The sequence below is a fragment of the Phragmites australis genome, chromosome 5, assembly GCF_958298935.1.
Source record: "Phragmites australis chromosome 5, lpPhrAust1.1, whole genome shotgun sequence".
Lineage (NCBI taxonomy): Eukaryota > Viridiplantae > Streptophyta > Magnoliopsida > Poales > Poaceae > Phragmites > Phragmites australis.
In genome coordinates, this window is record NC_084925.1 from 46,226,081 (window position 1) to 46,239,857 (window position 13,777).

The following is a 13,777-nucleotide window of genomic DNA, read 5'->3' on the forward strand; positions in this document are numbered from 1 at the left end:
GTGGCTAGAGGTCGGTGGGCCGGGTGACCGGAGACAGCTCGAGCCGGCAACAACGGCGACAACGGTGTGGTCCGACTGGTGCCGCGCTATGCTAGAAGCGGTAGTGTGGCTAGCTTAGATCAACGGTGACGGCCGGTGGCGCAGGAGTGAAAGGCGGCGACAAGGTGAACTTCGGCAGCGGGTTGGCGCGGACCGGTGGCTGAGTGACGGTGGGTAGTGGCGGTGGGCGAGACCGAGCAGGATGGCAAGCGGAGTCGATGGCGGAACAACAACGGTGTTGCGACACGGCGACTGAGGACTGCGGGAGCAAGCAAGAGCTACAGTGAGAGGTGGCTAGGGTTTTTGGTTTGGATCAAAACCCGGTCCCGGGTCTATTTAAGGAAAGGTGGGCGGCGACTGACAATCGAAGGTCGGTTCGTCGATTTCGATTGAATTTTCTTCTTATTCCTTTTTGTGCTGTAAGATTCGAGGTATCACAATCCTGAAAGAAGAGAAGCAGTTGTTTTGGTTGGGCACCGTACCATGCATTGTTTGTGAATCAAGAACTCGCGGCCAAGTACCCAGATTACCAAGTTGCCACACAGTATTCCTTCAAAATATTTCGCTGGGAGTTTATGAAGAGAGTCTCAAATGCATGCAGATAGAGATAGCCTGAAATGCATATTACTCCAGTTGCTCTAGCCTCATCTCCCTGAGCTGCCTGGTCTCGTCTGTGAAGACGCCCCCGCTGCCACTGCGAAACGACTCTCAGAAAGCAGAAAGCCTCTTCAAAGTATGCACTGCTCGTATTCTTAAGAGCGAACAAGGCTAACCTCCTTAGGACCACCAAGTTGAACAAATGATATGCCGGAATAAAGACTGCCCAACACTGCCATTTTTATATTTTCAGAAATTCCAGATACTCATGGCAATTGCAGTCACTAAATCACAAGAGCAGATTTAGTCGTCAGCAACATAATGTACTAGATTTACAACAAATCAAGCATTTGACAATCGTTTCAAAGACAATCCACTTTTGTGGCAGCCATCATCTTTCTGGATGCACCAGGGCTTCTGACACTTGAAACGCCATCGAACATCATCCATAGTATTCAAGGTATTGGGAGCCGATTTCACGTTAAAGACAGGTTGATTAAAACTTTCCTGTTATATTCTACTCTCAGCAGACATTGGTGCCAAGTCAAAGTGCTCTTCCAGCATGCTGAATACTTCGGTAAGTGAAGAAACCTTGAAGTCAGGTTTAACGTCCTCAGGCAACGAATCATGGGGACCATATCGCCCCGTTTCATCAAGCAAGCAAGTAAAAGCTCCTGCCCTCTTTCCACAAACAACCTGTGAAATTTTCAAATGGCAAGTATTTAAGTGAAAGCGCAATGTCCGGTTCCAGCACTCTAGCATTATAGCTTATGTACATGCACATTACCTTCAGCTTACAGTTTACCAGGGAAAAAAACTCAGGAACTAGTACAATTAATGGGCACTTATCAAAGCAACTAGTATGATGCAAGGATAACTTACAAGCACAGAGTAAGGTTATTTTTTTAATTGTTGCATCATGATGATTAAACAATGGGAGAGAAGGTCTATACGGTGAGATCAAGAATGCTCACATCATCCTTGAGACTGTCACCAACCATGATCACTTCATGTGGTGGAATGTTCCAAGTGGAGCAAATGTGAAGCAGTGGAGCTGGATCTGGCTTGTAGGGGCGAAATTCTCTGCTCAATGCTGGAACAAACATCATCTGCAGAAGATTCCAATACACACAGACAAATAACCATACTAAAGACAATAACATAATTACAGTTTTTTTATGTTTGCCCATTTCACTATTGCAATACAACGAGTAGCAATGAATCAGATTTGTAAGAGAACAGAATAATATCAACATAGTCCCATAACCTGGCCAAATTACCACATCGTTATCCAATTTGAACAGGTATGAGTGGCATATATAACCAAATGAGCATGACAAATTGGTGATAAGCATGAGGATAATTAAAAAACTTACACCAAATCTTTGGTGAAACAGATCAACTGCCTCCTTCACATTACGGGTGATCAAACCTCTTCTGCAAAAAAAAACGAGTCCTTAAATCAAAAGCTGTGTCAATGTCAACAAAAAAAAAAACAGTCAACGAATGCTTTATTTTATACATTAGGCACGGCAAACTTAGTTTGATTTGAAAAGATGGCACCGGCACATGCTAGATATGAACTCGATGGCATATGCCAACTGAAGCAACCGTCTCTCTGGTATACAAAACAAACCAGTGTAGACGTGAAAATCAGCTTCTCGGCACTCGGCGCTGATGTTAATCGACTTCTTTTTTATGACTCCATTAGTAGCATTACAAACAGTCACAAAATCACAATATATGTTCTATTAAAAATTGTAAAATGCATTGGTCTATTACACGATATTCATGGCTCCTGGTGATCACCTCGCTGTGTGCATAAAAATGCACTATACCTATCATTTGACAACCAATCATGTAACTTTCTAAAATATTCCTGCTTATAGTATAAATCAATGGTTCACGGTTTTGGCAGCACAGTCCCAAATCGATCAACTTGTAAGCAACTAGGTGTGGAGGTGAAACTATCAGGTGATACAGCATTAAATCAATATCGGTACAAGAGCAGTTCAACTCACAGTCAATCCCAAGGAAACAATTTCAGCTACATTTTGGAGCTAGCAAACACTCACCTGATCAGCTTGGCGTCCAGGAAACCGCATAGCTCCGACGCCCCTACAAATCACAATACCACGCCAAATTGCAAGCAGTCACGCACCGATGAACCAACCAAACTCCCCGAACACAGCTCCGGAACTAGAAATCAGAATCCACCGCAATCTAACCAGCCAGCCAGGGCGCTCACCGGGCATGATCTGGAGGCGGTCGAGTCCCTCCCGCTCGAAGCGCGCGATGACCTCGTACGCGCGGCGCTGCTGGTCGGGCGCCCACGACTCGATGCAGTGGAGGATGTCCACGGAGCCGCCCCCCGCAGCCCGCGCCGCGGCGTATGCCGCGTCCCCGCCGAGCACCTCGCGATACATGGCCGGGAAGTCGATGACGGGCACCGTGAGGGTCCCGTCCATGTCGAACACCACCCCGCGCAGCGGCCTCCGTTGGGCTGGAGCGGGCGTGGCGGCGGAGGACATGGCCCGGCAAGCGAGGCGGCGGCGGCGGCGGGGGAGGGGCGCGGCGAGGAGGAGGCGGTGGGGGCCGAGGAGCAGACGGGGGAGCATACGTGGCGCGATCTCCGCCGCTGGATGGCTCGTCTCGGGAGGATGGCGGCGGAGAGCTACGCCTGCGCCTGTGTGGTGTGGCCGTGTGGGGGATATCGGGTGGATTTCGCCGTCCGCATAAGCGCCTACGCCAGACGAAGGCGGATGAAATGGTTACCGCCTTCAGTGAAAGCGTACGTAGTACAGAATTACGTTTTCTCCCTGTGTTTGCCTAAATATTTTTGTTACTTCTAGTCTGGGGGACAGTTACGTCTTCGGAAGGCATTCACGCCCACGCCCAGCAATTCGTTGCGTTTTGAACCATGCAGCCATTTGACAATTGTTTAGGTTATCGAGACAGCACCTAATTTACTCTCATGCTCGTCCATTCTTGCCCACAAGGTACAAAATGTTGAGGTAATCTAAGTATTTCCTCTGATCATAAATATATATCACTTTAGATAAGACATAATCTTTAATGCATAGTTTTACCCATTACTTTCTATTAGAATATATTTATAACTCTATTAAAATTATGATATTATGAAAGCATTTGTAACACAAATCTACACATATGATTTTAGAATTTTCAAACTAAATATTTAAAAAACTATTGTTAGTTAAAAAATTTACTGAACCTTTTTCAAATTAACATGTATTTATAACTAAAGGGAATATCTAACACTAGTCCTGGATCCATGGGCCCACAAACTATTACTACCTCGTTTGGAGGCTATTGAATTCTTGGGTAGTAGTGTTGTCCTAGCAGTACTACACGCCTGCCTGTTTGCCAGGACGATGAAAATATGTCAACCACGTGCGGTATTTTATTTTTTTATCCTGCCATGCATGATGCATCCAGTGATGATCCCATGGTTCGTTCGTACTAAAAGTAGTTGCTTAGCCTAATAACTTGAAATACTACTTCGATGATTTTAAGACATGCCAGGTGCCCAAGACAAACTTGTCTGCCTCCAAAAGGAGCTTACAATGTCATTGAATTACTCTCTGTTCATCGCACCGTCCTAATTTTGCAGTACGTATTTTGTAGGGCATGCATGCCTGAATCTGGTAGATGCGAGACCTATCGAGGTTGAGAGCATGCAATTGAATGCTATACATATATTGAAGTGTGCATTTTGATCTTTGATATATATTGGAGTATACACTTTGATCTTTGGAGCTCTAGCTTCGCCCTTATCTCGGATGATCCATAATACTGGTCCCGTTTCATGCATCTCCTTAATCCTTATCGCCGTTGCTTTTACCAAATCACATTTGTATGTCGATCAATTTCTGATTCATCCAGTAAAAACCGAGGCATATGGAGTATATATATTTCATCGCACTGGAAGAAAACATTATCGATCGAGCTTAATTTTGCAGATCAAGAAAAACCACAACACGAGCTAGTGGAATTGCTAGCTGACAGATGATCTACAAGCTATCTATGACTTATTAAAAGAAGAAGAAGAAGATCTACAAGCCTATGATCGGGTGAACACCACCCGGACACATCCACAACACGTAAAGAACCAGCAGAAAATCACATCTGAGTAACTGAATCTGAACCTGACACTATAGGACTACATACTGACGACAGTACCCTCAAGAAGTCGAGATAAACAAGCATGCGAATTGCAAATTGCAATGCAAGCATGAAGCTGCAGATGTAACTGGCGGATCGAACGATATATGACACTGGATGATCATGTGCGGAGCTGCTGGTTCTTCTCGTGGTCGACGGCGAGGATGGTGCTGAGGTTCATGGGGCTGATGTAGTCGATGGACCCGTCCATGAACTGCTGGACGATGAGCCGGTTGGCGCGCTCGGTGGGGTGGAACGCGTCCCAGAAGACGTAGGCGTCGCGGTCGTTGCAGAGTCTGGAGACCATGGTGCAGAGGCCCATCCCGTTGAACCGGCCCTGGCCGCAGCACGCCTCCGTGGCCGTCGCGAAGCCGTACGCCTTGGGGTCGTCGATGAAGTCGTTGTGGATCCGCTGCGTGTTCACGCCCACGAACACGTCGCCGAACTGCGCGTTCAGCTCGCCCAGCATCGCCATCAGCCGCGGGTTGTACATCGCCGCCGCGCGCTGCAGCTCCGGGTCGCAGCTCCCGTCCAGGCTGTGCAGCGCCAGCTCCGCCGGCACGCAGCCGATCGGGCCCACGCCCTGCACCAGCACGCGGCGCGCGCCCAGATCGTACAGCTTCTGCAACCATGCACAGACAGACACGCATGAGATCGGTCAGCTCGTAGCTAGCCTCGTACAGCAGCAAGCAGAGGGCTCGATCGCCCATGGCGTCGCTCAATGCATGAATGCAGGGTGAGGAAGGATTCATGCACGCCTGTGTGTACCGAGATGGCGGTGCATATACGTACGTACCGTGAGGATCTGCTTGTATTCAGAGACGATGTAGGTGGTGTAGTCCGGCAGCGAGAACTCGCGCGAGCGCGCGGAGTAGGGCACCAGGTAGTAGTTGTTCACGAAGTCGTTGCCGCCCAGGGTGATGAGCACCAGCGCGCCGTTCACCAGCCGCGCCGTCTGCTGCGCGCCGATCAGCGAGCTCAGCCGCCTCTGGTACTGCGCGAAGTACAGCAGCTGCTTCGAGATGTGGATGATGTTGGCCTGCAGTTGCATACACGCATGCATTTCGCCGCGTGGACAGTAAATTAAGATCGACACGAGGTATATGCATGGCATGGTTATTAGTACAAGCTAGGCACTAGCTCAGTGTTCGTCGGTTCAGCGACGCATTACGAATTGGATGCCGGTGTCGTTTAGGATCCCGACGCCGGCGGACGCGAAGTTGGCACCGACGAGCAGCTTGTCGCCGTCGAGCTCGGGGCTCAGGTACGGCAGCAGGGGCTCTGCGCCGAGGTGCTCACCTGCATGCGCCATGCGGTGCATACAACAAGTTAGCTAGACTCGAATAATGCTACTGCTCCCGAGCAATGTCCATATCAACCATACTACTTAACTGATAATGTCGGGCACGTTCTTGCCGTTGCTGAAGCGCCCCGTCGCGCGGTGGTCCGGCGTGTCGATGCCGTAGGGCGGCGTGTCGGCCCGGGCCTCGGTAATCAGGTAGTTGTTGTTGCCGTTGTCGACGAGGGAGTCGCCGAAGACGAAGAAAGCACGGGCCGCGTGGGAGGTCGGGAGAGCCTGAAGCATTCCCAGGCAGAGCACGGGGAGGAGGAAGGCGAGCCACGAGGAGGCCATTGCTGTGTGAGCCAGATGTCACTGGACACTGGTCACTGGTCACTGGCCGGCCTGCTGATCGATGTGATGGCCTGAATGGCTGTGCTGTGCACTTGGAATGCTTGCAGCGTCGCAGTCTTTTATAGTGACCTCTTGCTGATGTTGTGAGAGAATTATTGGTACTCGTGGCCCATATGATCGGTGGTTGGTGCCTGGCATTTGTTCACTGTATATTTTTGCTTGGGGCTTAATGAACTATCTCCGAATTCTTTGTTGTAGTTTCTTCGTCAAGTTGAGCTTTCATTCTGGTGATATTTTAGATCGATGTACACAATTGGGTCTTTCTAGTTTTGCACAAATGCACTTTACTGAACTTCACCAACCGTTCAGAGCATGATGCGTTTAATTGATATTTAAATTGATCTGTCTGGAAACCTGTGCAGGACACGGATCTTGGAATTTCCGTGCACACAAACATGGATCTATATACGAAGAGTGTAATAAAAATTTTCTAATAGATTTGAATGGCAAGGGAACAAACTCAGCTGCTGGGAGCAGCTGATTAGTGGGTTTCTGAAATCTACAAAATTCTGAACATTACAGACCCCCCCCCCCCCAAAAAGAAAAGAATTTAGTGACTAAATCTTCAATTACAGTGCTTAGAACATGCTATTTGTGGGGGAGGTTGGATCTATGGTCTGTGCATTGATGCCTGGGGTTAGATGAGCTGTATGTAACCTTGACAATGAGCAGTAATAAGATTTATTTGGATGAGTTGAAGAACATCGCACATACAGCTGCTTTTTTTTATTTTTAGATAAGGATCTAAGTTCGACTTTCATGAGGGACCTATATATATGTGCCGAAAATCGATCTCCGACGGGCTGCTCAGTTCTTTTTAAAAGGAAAATGCACTAGTTCCTATGCATGCGCACCTTTGTTCAAATGGGTTACTGACAATGTTCTCTGTTCTGTTGATGGCTTTCATCAAGTCTGTACCATCTGATTTGAAGTTACTCGATGGAAATCCTTCTCAAAGCTTATATCTACTTGAGTGCAGACTACCGAGAGCCATCAATAGACCTACACAAGTACCAGCACCAGGTACCACCCTGATCAATCATACACTGTTGCACCAATAGGGCGTAGATCACAGATTTCACCGGTCAAATCTAAGAAAACTGAATCTGCCCAAGGCAGTAGGGACCCTTCCAAGCACTGCATTTATCACTGAGCGTATCAGTCATATCATCTTCGCCCATGCCTCTTCTTTCTTGTAAACCTAGACTGTACCTGAAAACACACCTATGGCTCTTGCCATGTAATTTTACAACTAAAACTTCGGCAAATTTGGGAATTTAGATAACATACGTGATCGTATTTGCGAAAATAAATAACATGTCGACGTATTTGCAAATCTAGCACTCGTATTCGGTATCTCAAATACCGAAATTTGAATTTCGGAAACTGAAAATCCGAAAACACCGTATTCGGCAACTGAGGTGCCGAATATACGCCGGCCGACCGATTTGCCACCGATTTTGCTGCGTCGCATCAATCTCTTTTACGTCACATCAATCATTTTTCCCTTCCCTCCCGTGATGCTTTCGGCCGGTGCATGCATTTGTTGTTTTGGCGCCACACGCGGAGAGATCGCTGCTCTGCTGAATAAATTGAGGTCGCAGCAGCAGCAGAGCAGAGAAGGGAGAAGAGAAGGGAGCAGAGGAACGCGAGAAGCATCAGCAGAAGAGGAGCAACGCAAGCACTTAATTAGCTTTCGTACCGGTTAGTCCTTATATTACCTATTTAATACTTAGGTTAGTAATATTATTTAGAGTAATTAGCTTATTTGGTTAGTCCGTTTCGAAGTAGATTAGTTTTTCAAGAGTAGATTGTTTAATCCGTTCAATTACATTTTTTTAATTATATTAATTTGATAAATTAGAGTACTTTGATTATATAAATTACATATGGGTCTTGCATGCAATTTCGCCATGGCTTGGATTATGTTGTTCTCCTTTAACGGATCATCGTTTCCTTCGTGCACAACCTGTAAGGAGGCATTAAGTGCTATAGCGATCGTTGCAGGTGTCCATGAAAAGCCTGTACTAGAGGATCCCGCCATAGATTTCTTGCTCACTGACTACCTACGCTCTGTCTCTGCATCAAAACACGGATCCATGAATATTTAAGAAACACGAAATAAATAAATAAAATTACATTTACAATACAATGGTCACTTCTTGTCTAAATGGGTACAGTGCAAACCACATAATGCACAATAAGTAGTACAACTAACAGGTGAATAACATTTTACAATACAAAGTCTCTAAGACAGTTCAGTTTGACAGTGGGCTGATAGTTTACTGACGGGTCGGGCAAGTCCTCCTGTCATGTCCAGGTTGTTTGCAAAGTTTGCACCTGCGAAGGCCATCAACAGCATCTGCTTCATCCATGTCACCTTGCAGCCTCGTAGATCTAGGCCTTCCAGGATCTGTGCGTCGTGCTCGTGGATAAGGTACCCACTTAGGGCCCTCGATCGATTTGTAGTTGGTTCCGATGTTAAAGGACCGCATCTTTGGAAGCCATGTGCTCCTCAATGCATCGATCGTGAAGTACGATGATACGTACTGTGATCCGTCATTGCCACCTATGTCCCTGCAAGCGGCTAAGACATGCGAGCACGGGATATGGTGCAGTTTTGGCTTATTGCATGTGCACTTCACCTCGTTAGGTCCAAGTTGACATTGCTGCACGGTGTCCCCGGCGCTATACCCTGAAGCATACCTACGGCGGCACATGACCTCAAAGTCATTGTTGGCCAAGTCGTAGATCCTCGACCGATGAAAGTGTGCCTTGCTCCTCCTTCTTGATATGATTTGCTCCACCTTAGGTGAAAACCGTGTGCTGCACTTCATAGCAGCATTACCACGGTCTCGAAAGTAGTCCGCCGTTCTGTAGAATGTGAGCTCAATAATGGCACACAACGGGAGGCCCCGTACTCCCTTCAGGACATTGTTGAACGCCTCCGCTATGTTCGTTGTCATGATGGAGTACCTAACATGGGATACAATAATTTTAGAATGGCTATTTGCATAAGAATCGGTACAATATGATCATTATAATTCTATGCGCTAACCTGGCACCATGAGTGTCATGGATAAGGGCCCAACGTTCCGCCGGCTTCCCCGCTATCCACTGGCTAAATGTACCACGTGAACGACTAACGATAGTTTGGCCCCTAACCATTTTGCGCCCGCAGTTGATCCTCCCCTGCTTGCTGGTCTGTCATCATCTTGCGAGTGGTCTCATTTAACTCTCTCCATATCTCGTTGAACTTCGCCTGCTGGTTCTGAAGACATAGCCCTTTGAATCTCTTTACAAGCGACTTGCTGCGGTACCTTGTGTACAGGTTCGCGCCCAAGTGTCGCATGCACCATCTTCTCTCCACATCAGGCCATGCAATGGAGCAGTTTGTGCTATCATGCAGCACGTCCAACGCATGCAGAAGACCCTTGTTGCGGTCTGAGATGACGCAAACTCGTTCCCTATTTCCCACGACACGTGTCCTTACCAAGGTGAGGAACCACAGCCAACTATCATTGTTTTCACTCTCAACCATTGCAAAGGCGAGAGGAATGATCTGATTATTTGCATCCGCCGCCATTGTTGTCATAAGGGTACCATGGAACTTGCCGCTTAGAAATGTGGCATCCACGCATACAACCGGCCTACAATGCCTGAATGCTTCGATGCATTATCCAAAGGACCAGAATAACCTAATGAGGTATCGGTCAGTGGTGCTATATGACCCATCATCTAGCCTGATCGGCTCATCCGCCATGGCCCACTGAGTCCCTGGATTCGTCATGGCAATCTTCTGCAGCAGTCTCGGAGCATTGTTGTATGACTCTTCGAAGCTTCCAAACAGCATCTTCAACGCCTTCTGCTTCGCTCGCCACGCGGTGTGGTAATTGATAAGCATGCCAGTCTTAGTGTGCACCTCCCCATAATCGATTTTGGCGACAAACAAATTTCTGTGCCAATAAGCGTGATGAGGAGTTGGGCTACGAACCTCGCATCAACGGCGTGGCTCACATTCCTAATAGCCTCTTCGCTGCATGTATGTGGGGTGTGTCTACTAATCACAAAATAGCTCTCATATTTCGGCTGATGTGCTCGTACGAAGTAAGGGCAATTCGGGTGCTTCGTACACCTGACCTCATACTCCGTAGGGTTAGACCGGGCGCACTTGTGGTCCCTTCTTGTTATTACAGCATAGTTGCTAATAAAGTGGATGACCTCCCATCTGTTACGAAACTGTTGCCCGACTTGAATGTCGCTATTCTGGTATCCCTAGTTAGATAAGGTGTTATACTCAACGACGACACACTCCAGGAGCCCAGTACCACGAAAGTACTGGATCGTCGGGACCGGGTCATCATTGTCAGCAGCTTCTTCATCCCCGCTACCACCGTCTTCATTATCCATGCATCCTGCATCGACCTCACCAGGGTCCACTCTACCTCCCTCTCTACTGGAACTGCCCTCCCCGACATGCCCTCCATCCTCTTCATACATCACCTCCTGGCTTGAGCCTTCCACAGTGGTCACTGCATCACCTTGCACCAGTCGTGACACTATGTTTACGTACACCGCCATATCAAAGTTCTCCTCCAATGCCTTGCGTGAGTACAAAGCCCATGCGTTGTTCCTACTCATCTCGAACAACGTATGGACAATGACCGAGCTATTTGGAACAAGCCGCGGCCGTACACCCTCTAAGACAACAGTATGGGACTGCTGGTTCACACGCAAAAGGCGCATAATATGTGATTTCAGGCCATCTAGATCAATAGGTACCTCAACCGAACTCTCTATGTGCTGGCAGTTCTGAATTGTTACAAGTCTCCCGTGCAAAACTGTGGGACGTTCTCCATAATAAATATGGAAAATCATACCGTATCTCCTAAATAAATATACATGTAATAAATAATAAGTACAAAAATAATACTAATTAAATAGTGCGATATACAACTAATATGCATCTTTGTTGCTACTGGACACTATCTTCTACGGTCCTACCAAACCTAAGTGATTAAACTAATTAATCAAGTTAATTGATTAATTATATTACTTTAATAAAACTAATTACCTAGATTAAATCACGTAAATTCATGTTACTATATTAAGTAAAGAATCTAATCACACTTACTAATAAAACTTATATAACCCAACTAAATCATTAATTTAAATACTCTAATTTACCAAAATAATATAATTAATCAAATGTACTTGAATGAATTTAACAATATACTGACGAAATGACTAATATACTTCTGAACGAACTAAGAAAAATCTAATTATAATTACTAATTAACTACGTAATTATATTACTTTAATAAAACTAATTACCTAGATTAAATCCCGTAAATTCATGTTACTATATTAAGTAAAGAATCTAATCACACTTACTAATAAAAATTATATAACCCAACTAAATCATTAATTTAAATACTCTAATTTACCAAAATAATATAATTAATCAAATGTACTTGAATGAATTTAACAATATACTGACGAAATGATTAATACACTTCTGAACGAACTAAGAAAAATCTAATTATAATTACTAATTAACTACGTAATCTAAAAACTTACCTTAAGGAAATTGAACGCGGCTGCTGCTCGCGTTGATCCTCTCCGGCTGCCCCCTCTGCTCGAGCTGCTTCTCCTAGCGTTGCTCCGTTGCTGCTCTCTTCTCTCCACTGCTGCTCTCTTTTCTTCTCCCTTCTCTCCTTTGCTGCTCTCTTCTCTTCTCCCTTCTCTCCTTTGCTGCTCTCTTCTCTTCTCCCTTCTCTCTTCTGCGAGCCAGGGCTTTTATTAAGCGCAAAAGCAGCATCCCGCTGGCACGTACACACCGAAAGCATCGACAGGACGTGGAAGTGACATGATGTACTGAATTCGGCAACTGAGGTGCCGAATACGGCACTGTGGGCTGTATTCGGCACCTCAGTTGCCGAATACAGCAGAGTACAGGGTGTATTCGGCAACTGAGGTGCCGAATACAGCCCACAGTGCCGTATTCGGCACCTCAGTTGCCGAATACGGTGTTTTCGGATTTTCAGTTTCCGAAATTCAAATTTCGGTATTTGAGATACCGAATACGAGTGCTAGATTTGCAAATACGTCGACATGTTGTCTATTTTCGCAAATACGGTCACGTATGTTGTCTAAATTTCCAAATTTGCCCTAAAACTTCCCATAGTCTGAAGCTTCGTGCTGAATTTTATCGAGATCCCTCTCTGCACATACATACACACATACGTACGTACGTACGTCACACATACATACATACATATTTTGTGCAAAGACAACCCGGCAATGCTGAAAATCGTCAATCTACAAACAGTTTTTGTACAGTTAAAGTTATTCAGATATGTGATGGTTCATCTCTTCTCCGTTTTAACAAGTGTGACTCGGAGGAGACAAAGAACTACCCTACAAATACAAATGACCTGGCGTAATAACACGTGACAGCCACACCTTCTTATGGAGGCCATTGAATTCTGATGTTCCCTGGGCAGGAGGATGAAAACAGGAGCACGTAGAGATGTAGACGTCAGGTAAGTACAGAATTTCTACTACTTCACATCCTGTCGGTTCCTGGAGTTGGTCAGACTTTATACGATTGTATCAAGTGAAGTACTTCTCTGATTTACGGTTGTCTCAGTGTACTAGCTAGTTACCTCTGCTGGTTACTACTGGTCAGAAATGCACAGCAACCTGTTTCAATAGTCTGATCACCAGAACTCTCTTCAGTGCACAGTAATATATAGATAGAAACATTCGTAAACTCCATTTCAAGTATCACGCAGTAGCATAATACACAGTAGCATAATCCGAGTGAAATGCAGTTGCTGATCAGTAGCATTCAGTACTGTTATTTCCTCTATTTTTTGAACAGTGTGATCCCATCTCACGGTATTCGTTAGAGGCCCGAGACTGGATGTGAGACGAGGGAATGGAACCCGCCAGCTCAGCTCCCACCTTAGAGCTTTGCCACCATCTCCGTGCCTGTCCACAGTACTGTTATTTCCCGTGTGTGCTCAAGAGATCCGCGTATCTTTGCATCGTCGATTCATGTGTTGGAAGTGGGTTGTTTTTAACACTGCAGGCTTTTCTCCGACGAGCTCCATCTCAAGTGACTCATTCCAGCACTAGCTATGCCTTTCGAAGTGGATTGTTTTTAACCAGATGTGTGCTTAGTTGTTCGGGCATTCAACCGGATGCTGAGTTGGGACTTTGTGTCTACAGCGATTCCTTTCGAGGTTTCCTTCTTAA

The 13,777-nt window shown here is 46.1% G+C and overlaps 3 protein-coding genes across 3 annotated transcripts; all 3 read right to left on the reverse strand.

Annotated features, from left to right (window-relative positions):
• Positions 1–852: 852 nt before the first annotated feature.
• Positions 853–3,352, reverse strand: LOC133920086 (haloacid dehalogenase-like hydrolase domain-containing protein At2g33255). The gene is made up of 5 exons (XM_062364733.1): positions 2,885–3,352; positions 2,712–2,754; positions 2,013–2,073; positions 1,611–1,745; positions 853–1,332 (listed from the first exon to the last, which is right to left on the reverse strand). The coding sequence occupies exons 1-5, from the start codon at positions 3,252–3,254 to the stop codon at positions 1,147–1,149; spliced, it is 795 nt and encodes a 264-aa protein (XP_062220717.1). The 5' UTR covers positions 3,255–3,352; the 3' UTR covers positions 853–1,146.
• A 1,230-nt stretch (positions 3,353–4,582) lies between these two features.
• Positions 4,583–6,536, reverse strand: LOC133920088 (GDSL esterase/lipase At5g33370-like). Its single transcript, XM_062364734.1, has 4 exons — positions 6,214–6,536; positions 5,993–6,120; positions 5,618–5,860; positions 4,583–5,443 (listed from the first exon to the last, which is right to left on the reverse strand). Exons 1-4 carry the CDS (start codon positions 6,452–6,454, stop codon positions 4,943–4,945), a joined length of 1,113 nt encoding a protein of 370 aa, XP_062220718.1. The 5' UTR covers positions 6,455–6,536; the 3' UTR covers positions 4,583–4,942.
• Positions 6,537–8,692: 2,156 nt separating this feature from the next.
• On the reverse strand, positions 8,693–9,601 carry LOC133917763 (uncharacterized). The gene is made up of 2 exons (XM_062361623.1): positions 9,573–9,601; positions 8,693–9,490 (listed from the first exon to the last, which is right to left on the reverse strand). Exon 2 carries the CDS (start codon positions 9,478–9,480, stop codon positions 8,797–8,799), a length of 684 nt encoding a protein of 227 aa, XP_062217607.1. The 5' UTR covers positions 9,481–9,490; positions 9,573–9,601; the 3' UTR covers positions 8,693–8,796.
• Positions 9,602–13,777: the final 4,176 nt, after the last annotated feature.